The 22,467-nt window shown below is 43.3% G+C and overlaps 1 protein-coding gene across 3 annotated transcripts in view; it reads right to left on the bottom strand.

The window, feature by feature from the left end:
• The window catches only part of helz (helicase with zinc finger), a 273,401-nt gene that overhangs the window by 179,283 nt on the left and 71,651 nt on the right, over positions 1 to 22,467 (bottom strand). For all 3 annotated transcript variants that reach the window (XM_085963917.1, XM_085963918.1, XM_085963919.1), the window contains exon 11: positions 7,415 to 7,682. In XM_085963917.1, coding sequence (XP_085820043.1) covers positions 7,415 to 7,682 — 268 coding nt within the window. The remainder of the gene's footprint in view (positions 1 to 7,414; positions 7,683 to 22,467) is intronic.

Raw genomic sequence — 22,467 nt, 5'->3', positions numbered from 1 at the left:
TCCCATGGCACGGTTTCAGAGGAGCTGCGGAGTTCTCCCCAGTATCCTGGGCAATATTTATCCCTCAACCGACATCAATAAAAGAGATTATCTGGTCTTTATCACATTGCTGTTTGTGGGACTTTGCTGTCTACATATTGGTTGCAGTGTTGCCCTACATTACAACCAAGACTACACTTCAAAAGTACTTCATTGGATGTAAAGCGCTTTGGGAGATCCTGAGGTCGTGAAAGGCGCTATTTAAATGCAAGTTCGTTCTTTCAAGTGATTAATACAAGCCATGTGAAAACTTCTTTGTGATGATGCAGCTACATAAGTGGCAAACTCAATCTATGGCACACTGATGATAATTACTCTCGTCTGAAGCACTCTCACAGGTTGAGAGAAAATATTTTACTGAGTTGCAATGTATTCAAAAAATAAGTTGTTGTAAAGCCCTTTCGTTGTTCCAAATAATTGGTGAAGATGCTAGATGAATGTTAATGTGAACGCTTGTAACAATCATTCTAGATCGCATCCACGCCCATTTTACACCTCATTACTCAGAAAACATGTCTTTGCTATCTCCCGCTTAAGCACCAACGTGCCCACTCACTGCATAATTTTTTCATACACCACTTATGCTGAACATGTTGCTGGTTCTAGTTATTACTGGTCATCTGTACAGCAGTTCAGTCTATTAGATCAGCAATTACAACGTTAGGCCTCCAGACAGCGGCAGCTCACAACCACTTAATGATTTGTAGATTAACTGACCCAGAAGCATATTGGGACGCAAGATGAATATTAAAGTAACAAAGATTGACTAAATTTAGATGGGGTGGCAGTTTGTAATGATATGTTCATACACAAGGTTGCATTGAAGTCGAACAGCTCAGCTCTCAGTGTTGACTTTGACAGGGAACATGGGCTTGGACATCAGCTGTTAACTTTACCTACATGGCTTGATCTTTCTCAATTTGCTTTGCTGGCTAAATCCCACAAATGTTTGTATAGCAAGAAGCTGTTTCGCACAGAAATCAGGTTTGATTAGGATGTGTATCTAAACAACTACAAAATCAAATGTACCAACCACAAACCCACTAATGCCTGGGGCAGCTCAACTTAAAATCACACAAATTGCCTCGTCAGAATTGTCTGGGTTATCTACAGATGTCCACGTGCAGATATACTCAGTAAATTTAAAGTTGCTCAGGAAATATGTATTGTGCAACTATAACTAGCAAGACATTACACAACTGCTTTACGTGGATTTAATCTTAATAAGCATTCAGATGGCTCACTAGGTAAATGCACCATGGTGTGATACTGAGCCATACATGGCAGAAAACTCCCAGGTTCCTCCCATGCCTATGCTGTGCGAGTTCTTCAAAAAGGAAGAACAATGTGAAAACAAATCAAAAGTGTATCCTAACTTTCGATTTAAACTAACTGAATATTTTTGCCATGTTCTGATGTTATTTTCTGACTCTTTCTTCCTCCAACATGGGTGAGCAATCTGCTCTTCAACTTACCACTGGGAAAGCAGGTAGAACTTGCAATTAAATAGAACTGTTACTACAGCCTCAGAACGTCCCAAAACGCTGCACAACCAATTCATTGCTTTTGAGGAGCAGTCATAAGAACATAAGAAGTAGGAGCAGGAGTAGGCCATACGGCCCCTCGGGCCTGCTCCGCCATTCAAGAGGATCATGGCTGATCCGAACCTAGACTCAAGTCCACTTCCCTGCCCGCTCCCCATAACCCTTAATTCCCTCATCAGCTAGGAAACTGTCTATCTCCGTTTTAAATTTATTTAATGTCACAGCTTCCACAGCTCTGAGGTAGCAAATTTCATAGATTTACTACCCTGAGTGAAGAAGTTCCTCCTCATCTCAGTTTTGAAACGGCAGCCCCTTATTCTAAGATTATGCCCCCTAGTTCTAGTCTCACCCATCAGTGGAAACATCCTCACCGCATCCACCCGATCAAGCCCCCTCACAATCTTATATGTTTCGATAAGATCGCCTCTCATTCTTCTGAATTCCAATGAGTAGAGGCCCAACCTACTCAACCTTTCCTCATAAGTCAACCCCCTCATCTCCGGAATCAACCGAGTGAACCTTCTCTGAACTGCCTCGAGAGCAAGTATATCTTTTCTTAAATATGGAAACCAAAACTGTACGCAGTATTCAAGGTGTGGCCTCACCAGTACCCTGTATAACTGAAGCAAGACTTCCCTGCTTTTATGCTCCATCCCCCTTGCAATAAAAGCCAAGATTCCATTGGCCTTCCTGATCACCTGCTGTACCTGCATACTAACCTTCTGTGTTTCATGCACCAGGACCCCCAGATCCCTTTGAACTGTAGCACTTTGCAGTTTCTTTCCATTTAGATAATAACTTGCTCTTTGATTTTTTCTGCCAAAGTGCATAACCTCACACTTTCCAACATTATATTCCATCTGCCAAATTTCTGCCCACTCACTTAGCCTGTCTATGTCCTTTTGCAGGTTATTTATGTCCTCCTCACTCACTGCTTTCCCTCCCATCTTTGTATCGTCGGCAAACTTGGATACGTTGCACTTGGTCCCCTCCTCCAAATCGTTGATATAGATTGTGAAGAGTTGGGGTCCCAGCACTGACCCCTGCGGAACGCCACTAGTTACTGATTGCCAACCCGAGAATGAACCATTTATCCCAACTCTCTGTTTTCTGTTAGATAGCCAATCTTCCACCCATGCCAGTATATTACCCCCAATCCTGTGATTTTTTATCTTGTGCAGTAATCTTTTGTGTGGCACCTTGTCAAATGCCTTTTGGAAGTCCAAATACACCACATCCACTGGTTCCCCTTTATCCACCCAGTCACCGTTACACAGACAAACACAGCAGCCAACTGGCTCACAGCAAGGTTCCACAAACAGTAAATGGGATGAATGATCACTTACTCGGTTTTTGGTGGTGTATGTTTGAGCATGGAATGTTGACCAGGACACCAGGAGAACTCTCTGCTCTTCTTTGAATAGTACCAAGGAATCTTTTAAGTCTACCTAAATAGGGCTTCAGTTTAATATCTCATCCGAAAGACAGAACCTCGAACAATGCAGTTCTTCTCAGTGCTATACTTAAGTGTCAGCCTTAATTATATGTGCAAGTGGGGCTTGAACACATGGCCTTCTGACTCCAAAGCAGTGCCATCAACAGAGCCATGCTGACAAGGAGTTGCACACTTGGCCACTATGCAGCAACACTCGAGATATTTGATCCACATTTTGTATCTGACACGAATTCCTCTAATCAAGGATGTGATAAACAGACATTGCCTTTCCTGTTGTTTCTAGCCTAAGTAAAATATCAGTGTTCAGAAGTATAGGAGACATGATGAAACCAGTCAGCACAGGCTGGGCTGTTAATTATTAGAGTAACACCTTTGAACTGTTCAGAACTGCATGTTTGCCCAAGGCTTTAGGCACTCCATTTAACTGCCGAGGTTTGGCTTGATGCTCCCTAACTGGGATAATGTTAAAATTTGGATCTGCCACAGATACCATCTCAGGTTCAGTGATCTCACTCGCTCCTCTAAGTAGTGATGTAAGAAAACTACTCGGCACTTGGTCTAAGCGTTAAACAAAGCTTTTATCAATGGTTTTACAACATGGAGGTCTAGTTGTGTCCTTCATTAGTTCCCGTTAAGAACGTCCTGCGCAAGCTGGGCCCGTGCCGGAGTATTTATACTCTCCCTGGACAGCGTCACCCGCAGGCCGTTCAGTATTATTTCATAAGTCTTTCTTTCATGAATGACTGATTCATGTCAAGCAGTCTGAGCCTCTTCTATGAAAGTTGACTCTCTCAGTCCTGATATCTATTTGTACAATAGTGTAACCCAGGGGGTGGGGGGGGGGGGGTGAACAATAGCACCTCCTTGTGACTTGAACTGGATAGGTGTGTCTTTCACACGTGTACTTCCTTCAATCTCTCTGAAGACAAACTAAGCTGCATACCAATCGAAAAGTGGCTTTATTTCCACAGTAAAATGAGCATACAGAATAGCAGCTGTAATCAGACTTAGTGTACAACTTATCTCCCCATAATACAAAATATTATGCCATGCTTCCCCACATCAGTGGGTCACCTGACTTGACTTAAGATCATTTCTGACTATTCTCACCTGCACTCCAACCTTCCCACAATCTTTGCAACCAGATTGTGTCTCAGCATTCAGTTGCAAAAACCTGAATGCCTTCACAGATTTTTCCATTTCAAACAAACTGACTGCCTCATAACATTGTTTCCATTATAAAACCTCTGACAACCTGTTTCCATGGTTCATCTCTCGCTGGGCACAGCTGCCAAGGGGATCAAAGACTTTCTGACACGTGTGTTTTCCAATTGTCGACAGTCTAATCAATTGCCCATTATTTACAGTCTATGGGGAAACATCAATGGTAGCTTAACATTTTAACTACCTATTATATCAGAGCCTCTTTTTTAAAACATGCTTAGCTTTTTAAAAAAAATTAAAAGTACCACATTTTCCAACACCCATCTGTAGCAAAATGTTAAAAAATCTTGAAACATGACATCAAGATCAGAAACTTGCAGTAGAGGCAAAAAGATGGCACTAGAAGTCCTATAACCCCTTGGCGTGACATGTTGGAAAACCAAATGCGTTGCATCATCCAGGACACTGTTTAAAAAAACATTAAACACAACTTCCCAGATTTCAGAGTTGGGCAAGTCAGTGAGCAGCTGACCCGTACAGACCAACACAGTCCCAGGTTTAAACCCCAGTCTATGCTGAGTTAGCTGAACTCACCCCTGTGCTCGTTGACCTACATTGGCTCCTGGTTAAGCAACGCCTCAATTTTAAAATTCTCATCCTTGTTTTCAGATCCCTCCATGGCCTCGCTCCTCCCTATCTCTAATCTACTCCAGTCCTACAACCCCCGCCAAGATATCTGCGCGCCTCTGATTCTGTCCTCTTGAGCATCCCTGATTTTAATCGCTCAACCACTGGCTGGCTGCCATGCCTTTAGCTGCCGAGGCCCTGAAGTTTTGGAATTCCCTCCCTAAACCTCTCTACCACTCTTGTCTCTTTTAAGACACTCCTTAAAACCTACCTCTTTGATCAAGATTTTGGTCATGTGCCCTAATTTCATGTGTGGCTCTGTCAAATTTTGTTTTATAACACTCATGTGAAGCGCCTTGGGGCATTTTACTACAGTAAAGGCGCTATATAAATATAATTTGTTGTTATTATGGGCACTGCAAATGGCCTCAGCATCCCTGGATTTTTGGGGGTGAGGGGAGTGGAAAGCAAAGTGGGTCAGATGTCCAATGACCACTGCTGGGAGGAAGTATGAGTGGACACTGGGTGAGGGCAGGATATGCTCAACTGTGACACCCAAATGATAAAATAGTTGATTGACACAGTTGAGACTTGCACGTAAAGAATACCTATTGGGGTGAGGTACCAGAGGGCCTGGTACCCATGGAGCAATAACCCAGAAAATCAACACCTTCTGGAGAGGAGATTGCACTGGCAGAAAAATAGGTGGAAAAAGGAAGAAAAACAACACTGGACCAAGCCCTAGTTTTTAGTCAAGTAACTGAATATATAACATACCATGTAATCATTATAAGTGGAGTGTACAATCATATAGGAATGAACAGCAGAATAGACGAGTGCAGTCCATTTAGCCTCTTACAAAATAAATTTATATCACGAATTTAAATAAAAAGTCAAATTTGCAGATTAATGTACAAGCTTAATTCACTGAAAGGTTTTTCACTGTCACCATCAGGGAAATACTACAAGATTTAAGATGAATATGATTGACAGATTGCAAACCTATTTAAATATATGGCAGCTGCATTTTTTTGCCGTATCAAAATAAGTTACATTTTTAAAGCAAAATGAGTGAACGTCACTCCTAATGGGCAACACTTGGCACCCGTCTGCAAAAAATTGCCAAAATGCACGTTAAAGCAACATACATTAAATTTGAATTGTGTGTGGGAGAATCATTACTATTCTGTTCCTACGGTTAATAGATTTTTATTTTTTTTAATACTGCCTTTTCTACAGCTTTTGAAAGGTGGAACACTCCTAATTTAAAAGGCTATTGCAGCTGTTATTGCTGTAGTCCCAGGGTTCCCTTTACAAGCAGACTGGCCCTAATTCTGCACAAAACACTTCAAAGGGATCTGTGTGATCTGCTCCCCATTGTGCCTAACTTAGATAGCACCAGACCAAATGCTCCACCTGTGGAAGAATTGTTGTCACACAACTTTTTAAAATCTAAAAAAGGCTTCAAACGATACCCTCTGGAGGAATTAGGACAAACAGATGAAAATGTCAACTGGTGTCTCAAGCTAAGGTTCAAAATTCATGTACTGGCAGCTTGATGAACTCAAACTTCAATCGCAAGGTTCCTTCCCTTTACGTTAAATCTCCGTGCTGCCCTTCCCCCCAAAAAAGAATTAGGCCACCTTGGGTCTGAGCATATGAATAAGAAGTGCACTTCATTCAGAAATTCTCAAAATAAGAATGAGAATTGAATAACGGAGAAACTAACACCGCCCCCGCCCTAACCCCAACCCAATGACTCGGGGTAAATGTACCCAGGTACACAGACCAGTAAGTCCTGGGTTCCATCCCCATCCTGCGCAGAGTTGGCCAATGAGGAATGGGAAAGGTGGCCAATCCCCTTCCTTTACTGCACATACACCCTCACCACCCCCCACCCCCCCAAAAAACCAAGCTTAAAAGCCAATTGTAGCATCATTACTGCCAGCCTGACTAAAATCAGCTGAGTCAGAGATCAGTGACGAAACCTGGGCTCAGTACCACCAGGTTAAACATCAGGGGAGGTGTTCAGAAAAAAAACTCATTCCAAAGCTATATATAGACGGGCCTTGTTGAATAGATCCATGTGTAGGGAGTGCTGTAACAGGATTTTAGCACAACTTCATTACATCAGTGAACAGCTAAGTAGCGATAAAGAATTAAAATCAATGTGCTCCATGCGAAAATGAGTCAGTCTTGAACAACTGTGAATCATCCCTAATCACAGGTTATTTAGCGCCAGTGACAAGTCAGTGCTTATGGAAATACATAGTGAAAAGAAAAGCTCTGTATTGATCAAGGGGCTTAAATTGTAAAGTTTGGAAAAATTAAGATGCCTTTGTAAAATTTATTTCAGGTGAAAAGTACATGTCCAGAAATAAGTGGAATGACAACAATTTGATTCTACAACGTAGCAAGGATTAAGATTCGAACCCTTTCACCTTGGGTGTTCATCACACAGGGTCTGCTCAGTGAAAGCTACACACATCATATTAAATACACAAATCTATTGAAACACAGATTAAGAGGATTAATACAAGTGAAACAATGAAATGCACATTGCTATTGGTTACATTGCACTTACTTGCTGACTTCCTTGTACTGTGCTATTTCTTCAATGTAAAGTAGGTCATGTAATCGGGACTGATAATTAGATTTGGTCAATGATTTGTCAAGCACAGATTGTGTGAAGAGCTGGTCTGCAGACAAAGGAATCTGGTACCGGGTCAGGAGACTTTTCTCCAAGTCAGTAGTTTCATTTGGCTCAAACTCTACAATTGTTTTACACGTGGAATCCCATCGCTTAGCTGTGGTGAGAAGTTGTTGCCTTGCCTGCATCAGGTGTTCCAAATCTGTAAATTAAATTTACAATAAAATGAAAGCATTTACTTTTACTGAAAATGTTGCCACATCATTTTGACTCAACGTCTTTTCTTAGCCTCTGAGAACATGAGAAGGTAGATTAGCAAATCTACAGAGGCAATTATAATTCTAACAAGAGCAAGTGGATGCTCACATTCAGCCAGATCCAGTTGTCACAGAGCCAGCCATCTGTCAGTTCTCCAATAGCTGGGGGCGAGCTCAGTAATAATAAGTTAACCTGACAAAGTGCCGTCGACAGGCTATTATATTCAGTCAGGTTTACGTTACAAGATGACATGCAGATCATGTGTTTCTACAGGGCTTCCACTCACTTCTCCCATAGGAATTGCTAGAGGAATAAAGACCAAGGTCCATCGAGTTACCCCTCGACCATCCTGGTAGCCGCTTGATACAACAATAATGGAGTTGTTGACTAATTATAGCAATTGATCTCTATGAATTGGTCTACAACAGACCCAGATACGCGGCAGGGAAATCCCCAGTGGTGGAAAGCTTTGGAACCACAGGTACACAGTCACCTGTTCCTTCCAAGCATGCTATACTTAGCATATGTCGTGTCTAAAATTACTCATACAGTATCACAAAATATTATGAAAGAAATCTATCTAATTTGCATTTGAATGAGTCAATACTGTCTGCTTCCACCATCTCCCCAGGGAGCCTATTCCATAACTTGACCACTCGCTCATTGAAATAATAATGTCTCCACAGATTAGATCTCAATTTACCCCCTTCAAGCACAGGCCGTGTCCTCTGGTTCTACTGTTCTGGACAAGGTGAAACAGCTGGTCATGGTCCACATTATCTAGAGTCCTAAAAACAGCAATCACATCACCTCTCAGCCTTCTCTTGTCCAGTGAGAGCATGCCCAATTTACATAATCACTGCTCAGAATTCAATCCCTTTATCTCCCTCATCCTTTCTGGTTGTTCTCTTCTGCATCCTTTCAATAGCTGCAATGTCCTTTCTGCACTGTGGCGACCAGAACTGTACACAGTATTCTAAGTGCAGTCGCAGGAATACCTCACCATTTTGGCTCAATTTTGACCTTTTAATACATTATAACATCTGATTTGCTTTACTCACTGCAGCCGAGCATTGCGGCGATAACTTAAATGTATTCTCAATCAGGACCCCCAGATCTCTTTCATTTTCCATGCACATTATTTTCTTTCCATTTAAATAAGAGTCCCTTTCCTGGATTTTTTGTCTCAATGTGATGCATTTTGCATTTCTCTAAATTGAATTTCATCTGCTACTTGTCTGCCCAATTCCCAAGTATATACAAATCCTCCTGTAGCTTATCCTGTTCAGCTTTGGAGTCTACCACCTTCAAAAGTTTTGTATCATCTGCAAATTTGGCCACTGAGCTTGTGACTCCTAGTTCCAGATCATTTATGAAGATATTAAACAAAAGAGGTCCCAAAACAGAGCCGTGTAACATTCTCCCAGGCAGAGGACAATGCCCGTACAACTACCCTGAGTTCCATCGGTCAACCAATTACGTATCCATTGTAAATTATTTCCACTGATTCACACACACTTTATTTTTAGTACCAGTCTTTCCAGGGGAGCTGCATCAAAGGCCTTACTGAAATCCAAGTACACTACATCGGCTGCCTTGCCCCTACTGAGCTCCTTTGTCGGGGAACCAGAAAGTTAGATTGGCAAGAACTCCCCCTTCACCAACCCATAACTGACTATCTTCTATGATGTTATTTCTATCCAGATGCTCCATGATCTTATCTTTATTAAGGGTTTCCATAACTTTACCCACAATGGACATCAAGCTCACTGGTCTGTAGTTTCCTGGGTCACCTTTGCTACCTTTTTTAAAGATAGGATTATACGGCACAGAAACAGGCCATTCAGCCCAACCAGTCCATGCCGGCGTTCATGCTCCACTCGAGCCTCCTCCCATCTTTCCTCATCTAAATCTATCAGCATAACCCTCTATTCTCTTTTCCCTCATATGCTTGTCTAGCCTCCCCTTAAATGCATCTATACTATTCACTTCAACCACTTCCTGGGGTAGCGAGTTCCACATTCTCACCACTCGTTGAGTCAGGAGTAACCACTTGCTTGCTCCAAACCACAGGCACTTCTCTAGTATTCAGTGATTGCTGGAAGATTTGTGCCAGAGTTCCTGCAATTTCCTCAAATGCATCTTATCCAGCCCGAGATTTATTTACCTTATGGTTGCGCAGCTGTTTGGCAACCATGCTGGTAGTAACATGAATAGCGTCACAACTTACTTCTGCAACACCCTTCAGTTCCCTTTTCAGATCAAGTACATTACCTGTCTACTCCTTGGTAAAAACTATAGGGAACTGGTTTAGCACTTTTTCAGCCTGTGTAGCATCAGCAGTCATGCCCGAAGCTGATCTCACTTAGTGGCCCCATCGCTTACCTTTTTCTCTTAATAAAGTAAAAAAAAACTATTATCTTTCACTTCCCTCGCCATATTCAATTCAAAATGTTTCTTTGCCATTTTGATGCCCTTTTTACACTCCAGGCATGCCTTTTGGTGTTGAATTCATCTTAATTCTGTGCCATTTTCTTTCATGGCCTTGAATGCTTTCTTTTCTTTTTTTAGAAGTTGCTTGGTGGTCCCGTTCAACCAGGCAGGAGTGCCTTTAAGCTTGGTACCTTTGCTTGCATGGGTACACGTTCGTCCATCGCATTCAGAATCACCTCCTTGAAGGAACTCCAAAGCTCCTCCACTCTCCTAGCCATATTCAAACCTCCATCTCACCAAGCCATCACTTGCTCCCATCTCCAGCACCATGCCCCCCTGCTTCACTCAACACGACTCCTCAGCCTACTTCATGTGCCTGTTGCTCTCCCAAGCTCGTATCGCTCAAGACCAATCTCCCCATGCACCTCCCTTGGCGTTCCCTGGCAGTTCTATCATAGCACCCATTCATGGTTCTCCCAGAGCAGCAACTCCAACTGTATCACCTGTTCCCGATGACTCCTCAGAAGTGAATCGAACACCCTCCCCAACCTTGTTATTGTCGCTCTCCCTTTCAAAATCTCTATCACTCGCCCTCCTTAAAAATCACCACCCTCCCCAAGTACCGCCCATCTCTGACCTTAATTTCCTCCCCAAGGTCCTTGAATGTGCCGTCACTTCCCAGCTCCATACCCACTCCTTGTAAAATTCCCTGTTCAAATCCCATCAATCTAGCTTCCATCCTACTCAGAGCATCAACAACTTGGGAAAAGTCAAAATGACACGTTCTGTGACCACAGTACACTATCCCCCAATGTTCTTCTGGACCTCTCTGCAACACATTTGATATGGTTAACCTCCACCACCTCTCCTCTGGTGTCAGCTGCTTGGGACTGCCCTCAGATAGTTTTGCTCCTACCAGTCCTCTGTAAAGCTGAGCTCACCCAAAACTCTGCTGCCCGTATCCGAACTCACACCAAGTCCCGTTAACCCATCACCCTCCCCCCATGTGCTTGCTGACCTACATTGGCTCCCGGTCCGGCATAACCTTGATTTTAAAATTCTCATCCTTGTTTTCAAATTCCTCCATGGCCTCGCCCCTCCCCATCTCTGTAATCTCCTTCAGGCCTACAACCTTGAGATCTCTGCACTCCTCCAATTCTGGCCTCTCGCACATCCCTGATTCTCATCGCTCCACCACTGGCAGCCGTGCCTTCAGCTGCTTAACCCCCAAACTCTGGAATCCCTTCCTAAACCTCGCCGTCTCTCTCACCACCTTTAAAAAGCTCCTTTAAACCTAACTCTTTGAACAAGCTGTTCTAATATCTCCTTATATGGCCCGGTGTCAAATTTTACACAGTAAGACTTTTGTGAAGCACCATGGGATGCTTTACTATGTTAAAAGCGCTATATAAATGCAAGTTGTTATTGTCCAAATGCAGCAAGTACATCTCCAGCAATGGCTTCTCTTGCTACTACCATACAGTCACCTGTGAGCTCCTCCATGGACCGATCCTTGGCCCGCTACTTTACATGCTGCCCCTCGGTGATATCATCTGTAGGCCGGGGGGGGCGAGTTTCCATATGTTGGCTGATGATACCCAGCTCCACATCCCCAACATTCTCATCACCACGATCATCTCTGTCCTGGCAGACTGCCTGCTTATCTGACAAAAATGTCTCCCATTGAACATTAAAAAGCCCAAGTCATTGTTTCCAGTTCCCACCATAGACCTCACACTTTCCATTACATTTTCACTGATTTGATTCCCCTCCTCGGCTGACACCAATTCAACAACTTGCACCTTTAATGCAGAAACACCACGGCGCTCAACAGAAGCGCAATCAGACAAAAATCAATGCCGAGCCAGAAAGAGCTATTCGGAGAGGTGACTAAAATCAAAACTGAACCAGACTGTGTAAAATCGTGTCATCTTGTTCTACCTAGAGCTGTGCGTGAAACCCATCCTATCCATCACTGGGACTGGTGTCATATTTTTGGGTATTTACAGTAGATATTTTCTCAGGTTCGACGTCAGTGACCAATCCAGTGAGTGGACTTCATTTCTCCTATGATCCAGAGTGCATCTTTTTACTGCCCAATATCTCAGTAAAAGATTAGGACACTCAGGGATCGCAACAGAGAACCTTTGCTCTGTACACCCGCTACCAGAATAAATCACTTGCCACCACATGAATCTCCTCTCTTTAAAAAGTAAAGTGAATACACACTCCTTCAGTCTTAGACTCAGGCTCTAAACCAACAGACAATGGCCCAGTAATTCGGGTCCCAACGCATGAGTAAGCACCGTGTACTCATGCATGGGACCGATGGAATTGCCGGTTTTCAGCATGCGCGGGAAACCGGCATTTCCGATCCTCTGAACCAAGGGGTTCAGAGGTCGAACGCGTGCGCGCAGGAGTCTGCGCGTGCGCGCTGAAATTCCTTTTTTTTTAATATACAGGGTTGCCCGTGCGTGAAGGCCACCAGTTTTTACGCGAGAAAAAAGCAGACGTAAGTGCTTAGTTTTAAAAGGTAAGTGGTCTATTAGTTAGAAATTTTTTTCCACAGGTTTATTATTTTTAAAGACTTTACAGTAAGGTAAGTGTATTTTTACACCAGATTTGTTAAAAAATTATTTTTTTCAAAAATTTGAATAATTGTTTAAATTAGTTTTTTACAGTTATTAATAGTTCATTTAATTAGTGGGATTTTTAAAAACTTTTATTTGAAGTTTAAGTACTGTTTTGGGCACCCGGAGTTGTCATGAGTTTGACAGTTCTTACTATCAAACTCATGAATGAACTTTTGCATCCTCCGATTGGTTGCCCAGTGCTCACGTGATCCCAGCCGGCTCATCGAACTAACTACGCTGCTGGATCACGAAAGCACAGCGCGCCGGGAACTGAACCGGGCCAGTGACAGGAAATCCACGCAGAGCCAGGCTTCAACTGTCAGCGCGCTATGTAAGTGTAGGTGGGGGGCTTGCACCCGCGGGAAGCCCCCGACACCAATTTCTGGGCCATGGTCTTTAAATAAAACAGGTAAATCAGCAGTATAAAGTTGCTACAAATTGTGGTCTGCTCTAGATATTCTACTCAGTTAAGAATCACTGGTCTCTCCCTTCAAATAGAGGAATTTACCTTTATTGCTCAATATCTAATCACATGACCTAGGCTAATAATAATGTCTCCATCTGTCTCTGTCTCCCTGCAGATCTTCCTAGTACTAACTCCAAATGATACGTTTCTTGTCCTTTGTTCCTAGTTGGCCTGGAGGTCAGCTGTTTCACCTGACTTTGTCCCTGTCCAGGGTATTGACCAACAGGCCTGCCAACCAAACTGGTTGCCAACCAGTGACCCTGACATGTGGGCCCAGCCAGACAAACTCAAGCAGTGCACAAAGAAATTCAGCCTCTCCCAGCCCTTCAAGTGTTTAGAATGTGCCCCAGAGCATTAAGGATACCGAGTCAATGGTTGGCTCATTAACTCTCCAGAAATCTTATTAACATACCTATCTCCCATCTTTATCTTAAAGGCTCCAACAAGTCTTCCTCTGTTGATTTAACCCCTTGTGAGCTAAATTTAACTTACTAGTAACATTTTAATGCCAAATCACACCAAGATACTTCCATGGCAAAATGGTCAGAAATCTCAAACTGCAACTGCAAAAAACAGTGAATCACACACTTCCCTAATCTCAATACATTCAATAATAGATACAGAAATTCCACCATCTCTCCACCTTTAAAAACCCTTTTTTTTTTTAAACCAGGCGTTTGGTCACCTCTCAACTCTCCCCTTCTGTAAAGTCCCTTAGGATGTTGTCTACATTAAAGGCACCATAGAGATGTAAGCCGCTGCTCTAGCAGTGTGATACAAGAATGGCTGAAGGATAGAAGTCAGACAGTAGGAGTAAATGGGTGTTGCTCAGGTTGACAAGACTGCTAGTGTCATGTCCCAAGAATCTGTATTGGGAGCTCTCCGATTCTCAATATACATATAGATGGTTTAGACATGGGAAATGAAGTATCATTTATTGACAATACCAAATTAGGAAGCAAAATAAAGAGTGAACTGGACAGCGGAAGTCTGCAGGACAACATAGGCAGGTTTGGGAAATAGGCATACATAGTGCAAATGTAATTCAATGCAGATAAATGTGTACTACATTTTGTGGATAAAAAGAAAAGAAAACCTATACAAGAATACCGCAAAACTATAAAATTGGCAATGGAGTGGAGGAACAGAGATCTAAAACTGTAGACGTACAGAATTTTAAAGTAGGATTGCAGGTGAAAGAAGCCATAAAAATTAAATGGGATTCAAGACTTTGCATATAGAGACACTGAACACAAAAAGGAGGTGATGCAGAACCTGTACAAGACATTAGGTAGGCCATAGATGGAGGAGTCGGTGCTATTTTGGGCACCTTCAGTATAGAAAGGATATTGGAGACATGGAAAAGATGAGGTGCAGATTTACTAGGATGATACCAGGGATGAGAAGATATAGATACCATGGAACACGTGGGCTGTCTTCATCGGGAGAAGGTAAAGTGGTAGATTTAACAGAAGTGCTCAACATTTTGGAAAAGCTGGAGCGGGTAAATAGTGAAAGATGATTTCCGCTGGCTGGTCAATCAGGAGCGAGCGATATATATTTAGGATTAATACTAGAAGCAGAAAGTTTTGGAGAGAGTAATTTTTCACGCAAAGGGCGATTGGAAGGTGGAATGAGTATCACAGTACCTGCCTTTGTCGCCCTGCAGTCTTCTGCCATCTCACTAATAAATAAGCAGTTGAAAAAATATATAAAAGGGGGATAGGAAGAGTAGGAAATAGGGTTGGAGTATAGGAAGAGGGTAAGAAAATGGGAAATACAGGTAGATAGCTGGTACTGGCACAGCACACTGAGCTGAAAGGCCTCCTTGCATTCTGAGATTTCTTTGCTTCTGTAAATCCGAAAGAGTGATAATTAACTTGTACAGACTAGTGGTTCTGCCCCATCTGGAATACCAAGTATAATTCTGGTCACCTTACTACAGTGGAGACATCCTTACACTGGGCATTGTACAGCACAAGGCAACTAAATTGATATCTTGATGAAGCACCCCGCTATGAGAAGAGGAAATATTTACTGTAGAGAAACCGTGGATCAGAGCAGTTCTTATTGAGATATTAAAGATTCTCAGGTACAGATAAGTTGTTTCTTCCAATCTCGCATGTCTATACTCACACTTGTAGGCAATTAAGAATCAACAAAGCTTGCTCACCAAGTACTGACAAACTCAATCTTCTGAACAGGAGCCCTACATTTCACAGTTCAGGTTAACAATCTCTTGTTTAAAGACTACAATCCTTTTCTTTTTAAATTATAAACCAGCTACCCCACAAAACTACAGTACAATGTTAATTAGAATGAGTAGAAAATCAATGAGAATTATTACGATATCATAACCTCCAAGCCTTGAAATTTTTAATGAAAAAAAAATGTATTCTTCAGTTTGTGCAGATGGTTTTGTTCAATTGATCCTTTTTTTTTAAGCTGGCAATGAATATCCTGGCAGACAGCAACATTTCTTTGGAATTCTCTGCCCCAGAGAGCTGTGGATGCTCAGTCGTTGAGTATATTCAAGACCAAGATCGACAGATTCTTGGGCACTAAGGAGTCAAGGGATATGGGGATAGGGCGGGAAAGTGGAGTTGATGTAGAAATTCAGTCTTATTGAAATGCGGAGCAGGCTCGAGGGGCCGTATGGCCTGCTCCTATTTCTTATGTTCTTGAGTGGGCTCCATCGGACACTCGAAACTTGCAATAACAACACACTAGTAACATTTTCAGAGTGATGAGCCACAACTGCTTATGAGGAAATACTGCTAGATCATTTAAACAAAGTAACAAGCGTGTGCTCCTTTCGAATATTTTTCCTCTTCAAAAATACTTTGATCTTTTTAAACCAAGAAATGGGGAAAAAGTCACTAATCCCCCCACCTGAAACACAGTGGCCCTGAAATTAGGTCGGGGTCTTGCCGCGCGTGCAAGCCCCCGATCTGCACTCACCCTGCGCACCGACATCTGAAGCCCGGGCCTGCTTGCATTTCCTTTCACAGGCCCGGTTCAGCTGTCGGCGCGCTGTGCTAACCTGATCCAGCGGCGTAGTTAGTGCGATGTGCCGGCTGGGATCAGGTGAGCACTGTGCAGCCAATCGGGGAGGGGAAACCCATTCATGAGTTTGACAGTAAGAGCTGTCAAACTGATGAAAAGTATGGGCTGCCAAAACACTACTTTAACTTTAAATAAAACTTTAAAAAACATCCCACTGATAAGAACTATAAATAAGTTTTTTTTTTTTTAAATGTTTTAAACAATTAACCAATTTTTTGAGAAAATTTTTTTTTTTTTAAAAATAGGGTCTAAAACTAAACTTACCAACCTGTAAATTCTTTAAAAATAACAAACTTGTGGGAAAAAAATTTCTACATTGTACTAAAAGCCCACTTAGCTGAAAAACTAAGTACTTACGTCTTGTTTTTCCACGCTTAAAGACCGGAGGCCTTTACACGCGCGCAACTTTGGGGGAAAAAAAGGAATTTTACTGCGCACGCGCTGCCTGTGCAGTCGCGCGCGTTCTGCCTCTGAACCCCTTCGTTCAGAGGGCAGGAAATGCCGGTTTTCCCCGCATGCGCTGTGCATGCTGAAAACCGGCATTTCCTCCGGCCAGACGCGCGAGTACCCCAACCGTACTCACACGTTGGGACAGGAATTACTGGCCCAGTAACTTGATCTTTACTCAATTTGGGGCCTTATCTGTCTACCAAGTGTGGCATGACAGGAAAGGAGGCAAGTGATTGGCTGGTCAGTATTTCTCTCTTTTTCTTGGGCATTGGTTTAAATTAAGAGCCGGGATTAAAAACTAAACATTCAAAACTTAAACAGTTAATTAATTAAATACATTAGAGATGGGAGGGCAGGCGATGTGTTACTGCTGCAACATGTGGGAGCTGGTGAACACCACTGAGGTCCACGGCGACCACATTTGCAGTAAGTGTTGGTTGCTCGAGGAACTTCGGTTCCGTGTTAATGAGCTGGAGTCCGAGCTTCAAACACTGCGACACGTCAGGGAGGGAAGAGAGTTACCTGGACACTGTGTTCCAGGAGGCAGTCACACCCCTTAGATTAATTAATTCAAATTTGGTCCATGGTCAGGGACAGGTGGGTGCGACTACGAGCGAGGCAGGTAGGGGGACCCAGTTGGAGGAGCCTCAGCCCTTGCTCTTGTCTAACAGTTACGAGGTTCTTACTCTCTGTTTGGGAGAGAGCAGGGACTGCAGTGAGGATGAGCAAACTGACCACAGCACAGGGAGCCATTCAAGTGGGGGGGGAGCAAAAAGAAATGTGGTAGTGGTAGGAGACAGTATAGTTAGGAGGATAGACACTGCTCTGCAGCCAACAGCATGAGTCCCAAAGGCTGCGTTGCCTGCCCGGTGCCAGGGTAAAGTACATCTCCTCTGGGCTGGAGAGGAACTTAGAGTGGGAGGGGAAAGATTCAGTTGTTGCGGTCCATGTAGGTACCAACGACATAGGTAGGACAAAGAAAGAGGTTCTGCTGAGGGAGTATGAGCAGCTAGGGGCTAAATTAAAAAGCAGAACCACAAAGGTAATAATCTCTGGATTACTACCTGAGCCACGTGCAAATTGGCATAGGGTCAATTAGATCAGAGAGTTGAATGCGTGGCTCAAAGATTGGTGCGGGAGAAATGGGTTTCGATTCTTGGGGCACTGGCACCAGTACTGGGGTAAGAGGGAGCTGTTCCGTCAGGACGGGCTTCATTTGAACCAGGCTGGGACCAGTGTCCTCATGAATCGAATTAACTAAGGCTGTAGATAGGGCTTTAAACTAAATAGTGGGGGGGGGGAAATCAATTGAGCGGAAATTAAAGTAAAAGAAAAATGAGACGGCAAAAGTGCAGGGGTAATGATAACCAGAGTGTGACAGGAAGGGACAGAGCGTATACACATAAGAGTACATCAGAAAGAGGGGTCAGAGTAGGGAAAAATAGTAAAAAAAGACAAGATTAAAAGCTCTGTATCTGAACGCACGCAGCATTCATAGCAAGGTAGATGAGTTGACAGCACAAATAGAAATAAATGGGTATGACGTGGTTGCAAGGTGACCAAGGCTGGGAACTGAATATTCAGGGGTATTTGCCATTTCGTAAGGATAGGCAGAAAGGGAAAGGAGGTGGTGTAGCTCTGTTAATAAGCGATGAGATCAGTGCAGTAATGAGAAATTATACTGGCCTAGAAGATCAAGACGTAGAATCAGTTTGGGTGGAGATAAGAAATCATAAGGGTAAGAAGTCACTGGTGGGAGTGGTCTACAGGCCCCCAAACAGTAGCCACACTGTAGGACAGTATAAATCAAACAATAATAGAGGCTTCTAAGAAAGGTATGGCTATAATCATGGGAGATTTTAATCTTCATATTGATTGGACAAAGCAAATTGGCAACGGTAGACTTGAGGAAGAGTTCTTAGTGTATACGGGATGGTTTCTTGGAACAATACATTGTGGAACCAACCAGGGAGAAGACTATTTTAGATCTGGTAATGTGTAATGAGGTTGGATTAATTAATGATCTCGAAGTGAAGGATCCTCTTGGGAAAAGTGATCATAGCATGGTAGAATTTCAAATTCAGTTTGAGGGTGAGAAAGCTAGGTGTCAAACTAGTATCCTGAACTTAAATAAAGGTAATTACAAAGATATGAAGGCAGACTTGGTTTAAGTGGACTGGGAAAATATATTACAGGGTAAGACTGTAGAAAAGCAGTGGCAAACATTTAAGGAGAGCAAAGATATATTCCAGTGAGAAAGAAAAACTCTAAGAGAAGGATGAACCATCCTGTGGCTAACTAAGGAAGTAAAGGATGGTATCAAATTGAAAACAAAGGCATACAATGTTGCGAAGAATAGTGGAAGGCCAGAGGATTGGGAAATTTTTAAAAACCAGCAAAGGACAACTAAAAAAAATGATAGAGAAGAAGATAGATTATGAGAGTAAACTAGCAAGAAATATAAAAACAGGCAGTAAGAGCTTCTACAGGTATATAAAAAGGAAGAGAGTAGCTAAAGTAAACGTTGGTCTCCAAGAGAATGAGTCTGGGGAATTAATAATGGGAAACAGCGAAATGGCAGAGACTTTGAACAAATATTTTGTATCGGTCTTCACGGTAGAAGACACTAAAAGCATCCCAATAATGGATAATCAAGGGGCTATTGGGGTGGGTGGGGGGAACTTAAAACAATCACTGGAAAAAAAGTACTAGACAAACTAATGGGACTAAAGGTGGACAAGTCCCCTGGACCTGATGGCCTGCATCCTTGGGTCTTAAAAGAGGTGGCTGCAGAGATAGTGGATGCATTGGTTGTAATCTACAAAAAATTCCCTGGATTCTGGAGAGGTCCCAGTGGACTGGAAAACTGCAAATGTAACGCCTCTATTTAAGAAAGGAGGGAGACAGAAAGCAGGCAACAATAGACCAGTTAGCCTAACATGTCATTGGGAAAATGCTGGAGTCTATCATTAAGGAAGTGGTAGCAGGACATTTAGAAAATCATTCTAGTCAAGCAGAGTCAACATAGTTTTATGAAAGGGAAATCATGTTTGACAAATTTACTGGCGTTCTTTGAGGATGTAAGAGCAGCGTGGATAAAGGGGAACCAGTAGATGTCGTGTATTTGGATTTCCAGAAGGCATTCGATAAGGTGCCACATAAAAGGTTACTGCACAAGATAAGAACTCACGGGGTTGGAGGTAATATAATAGCATGGATAGAGGATTGGCTAACTAACAGAAAACAGAGAGTCGGGATAAATGGGTCATTTTCAGGTTGGCAAACTGTAACTAGTGGGGTGCCGCAGGGATCAGTGCTGGGGCCTCAACTGTTTACAATCTATATTAATGACTTGGATGAAGGGACTGAGTGTAATGTAGCCAAATTTGCTGATGATACAAAGATAGGTGGGAAAGCAAATTGTGTGGAGGATGCAAAGAACCTTCAAAGAGATATAGATAGGCTAAGTGAGTGGGCAAAAATCTGGCAGATGGAATAGAATGTGGGAAAATGCGAGGTTATCCACTTTGGTAGGGAAAGTAAAAAAGCGAATTATTTAAATGGGGAGTGATTACAAAATGCTGAGGTACAGAGGGATCTGGGGGTCCTTGTACATGAATCACAAAAAGTTAGCACGCAGGTACAGCAAGTAATTAGGAAGGCAAATGGAATGTTGGCCTTTATTGCAAAGCGAATGGAATATAAAAGTAGGGAAGTCCTGTTACAACTGTACAGGGCATTGGTGAGACCATACCTGGAGTACTGCGTACAGATTTGGTCTCCTTATTTAAGGAAGGATATACTTGCATTGGAGGCAGTTCAGAGAAGGTTCACAAGGTTGATTCTGGAGATGAAGGGGTTGTCTTATGAAGAAAGGTTGAGCAGGTTGGGCCTATACTCATTGGAGTTTAGAAGAATGAGAGGGGATCTTATTGAAACATATTAGATTCTGAAGGGCCTTGACAGGGTAGATGCAGAGAGGGTGTTTCCCCTCGTGGGAGAATCTAGAACTAGGGAACATAATTTCAGAATAAGGGGGCACCCATCTAAAACGGAAATGAGGAGGAATTTCTTCCTTTAGAGGGTCGTGAATCTTTGGAATTCTCTTTCCCAGAGAGCTGCGGAGGCTGGGTCATTGAATACATTTAAGGTGGAGATAGACAGATTTTTGAAAGGTAAGGGAGTCAGGGGTTATGGGGAGCGGGCAGGGAAGTGGAGTTGAGGCCAAGATCAGATCAGCCATGATCTTATTGAATGGCGGAGCAGGCTCGAGGGGCCAAATGACCTACTCCTGCGTCTTATGTTCTTATATTTGCCATAAGTATATATGTCCAGTAGCAGTTCCTGGGGCCAAGGGGATACTGCTGACATGTCTCACTAGGTCCACAGACTTAAAACGTACAAGATAGAAAGGAAGATTTCCATTTCACTCTCTGTATAAGGAATCAGACCGCACGTACAATACTGTGTTCGGTATTAGTTTCCACACCACAGAAGATATTCATGCATTAGAAAAGGTACAGAAAAAAAATTAACTGATCCCAAGTGTAACGAGGTTGAGGTATGGGGAAACGTTACAGAAGCTTGATCTTCACATCTAGCAAAAAGGCAGATAAAGGGAGTGTCATCAGAGTATATAAAATATTAAATGGCATCATGTGGCGGAGCCACTAAGGGACTCCAATCAATTGTATATAATCCCCTTTAATAATATGTTGGCTACAGCCTGAGTCTGTATCTTTGTTTTCACTGTTTACATGTACAGAGCGCGATCACTTCAATAGCGCGGGTAAACGCAATGACGTCACGCCGTTCATCACGTGATCCCCCACCGGCGGGAAAAACGTGATGACGTCAGCCACGGGACCGCCCTAGCAGTCCTCGTGGAGCCTCCGAACTTACTAGACCTATATTCGATGTTCTCCTGTAGTTATCCTTTAAACTCTTACTTTTCATTAAACCTCGCTTATGTGAGCGCCTGAGTGGACCTCAGTCTTTTGGATAGGAACTAGACATTCCTACATTGGTGACGTTGACTTTTGCGAATGGCTATCGCAGAAGTTACTGAACATGGAATCGAACGCCTTTGCTTTGAAGCTACCACAGTTCTGGGAGCAACATCCAGCCGCGTGGTTCATCCAGGCTGAAGCCCAGTTCGCAATCAGGAACATCGTTGCGGATCAGACCCGTTACTATCACGTGGTCTCCGCCCTCGACAGCGCCACAGCCTCGCGGATCGTCAGCCTGCTTGGTAATCCACCAGAAGATCGCAAGTATGATACGATAAAGGCGCAGTTGTTACAGGTCTTCGAGCTCACGAAGTCAGAGCACGCCCGCCGGCTGCTCAATATGCCCGGCCTCGGGGACTCCAAGCCGTCCGAGCTCATGAGCCAAATGCTCACGCTCCTGGGCTCCGAACCGGAATGCTTCCTCTTCAGGGAGCTGTTCCTCAGCCAACTACCGGAGCAAGTTCAGGCTGCCCTAGCCAGGTTGGAAGTCACCGACTGCGCAGAGCTGGCTGCCGATGCGGACAAGATCTTCGCGGTGACACAGCAGTACTGCGCTGCCACGAGGCGCCCATCCCCCACAGACGCCGCTCCAGCCCCTCAACCTACGGGGTTGTGCTTCTACCACGCCCGTGTTGGCGCGAAAGCAAAATGCTGCCGCCCTCCCTGCAGCTT

Source organism: Somniosus microcephalus, chromosome 21, assembly GCF_052327205.1.
Source record: "Somniosus microcephalus isolate GS21.2 chromosome 21, FLI_Smic_1.0, whole genome shotgun sequence".
Classification (NCBI taxonomy): domain Eukaryota; kingdom Metazoa; phylum Chordata; class Chondrichthyes; order Squaliformes; family Somniosidae; genus Somniosus; species Somniosus microcephalus.
Note: the sequence above shows the minus strand (reverse complement) of the source record. Positions and strands in the feature narration are given on the sequence as shown.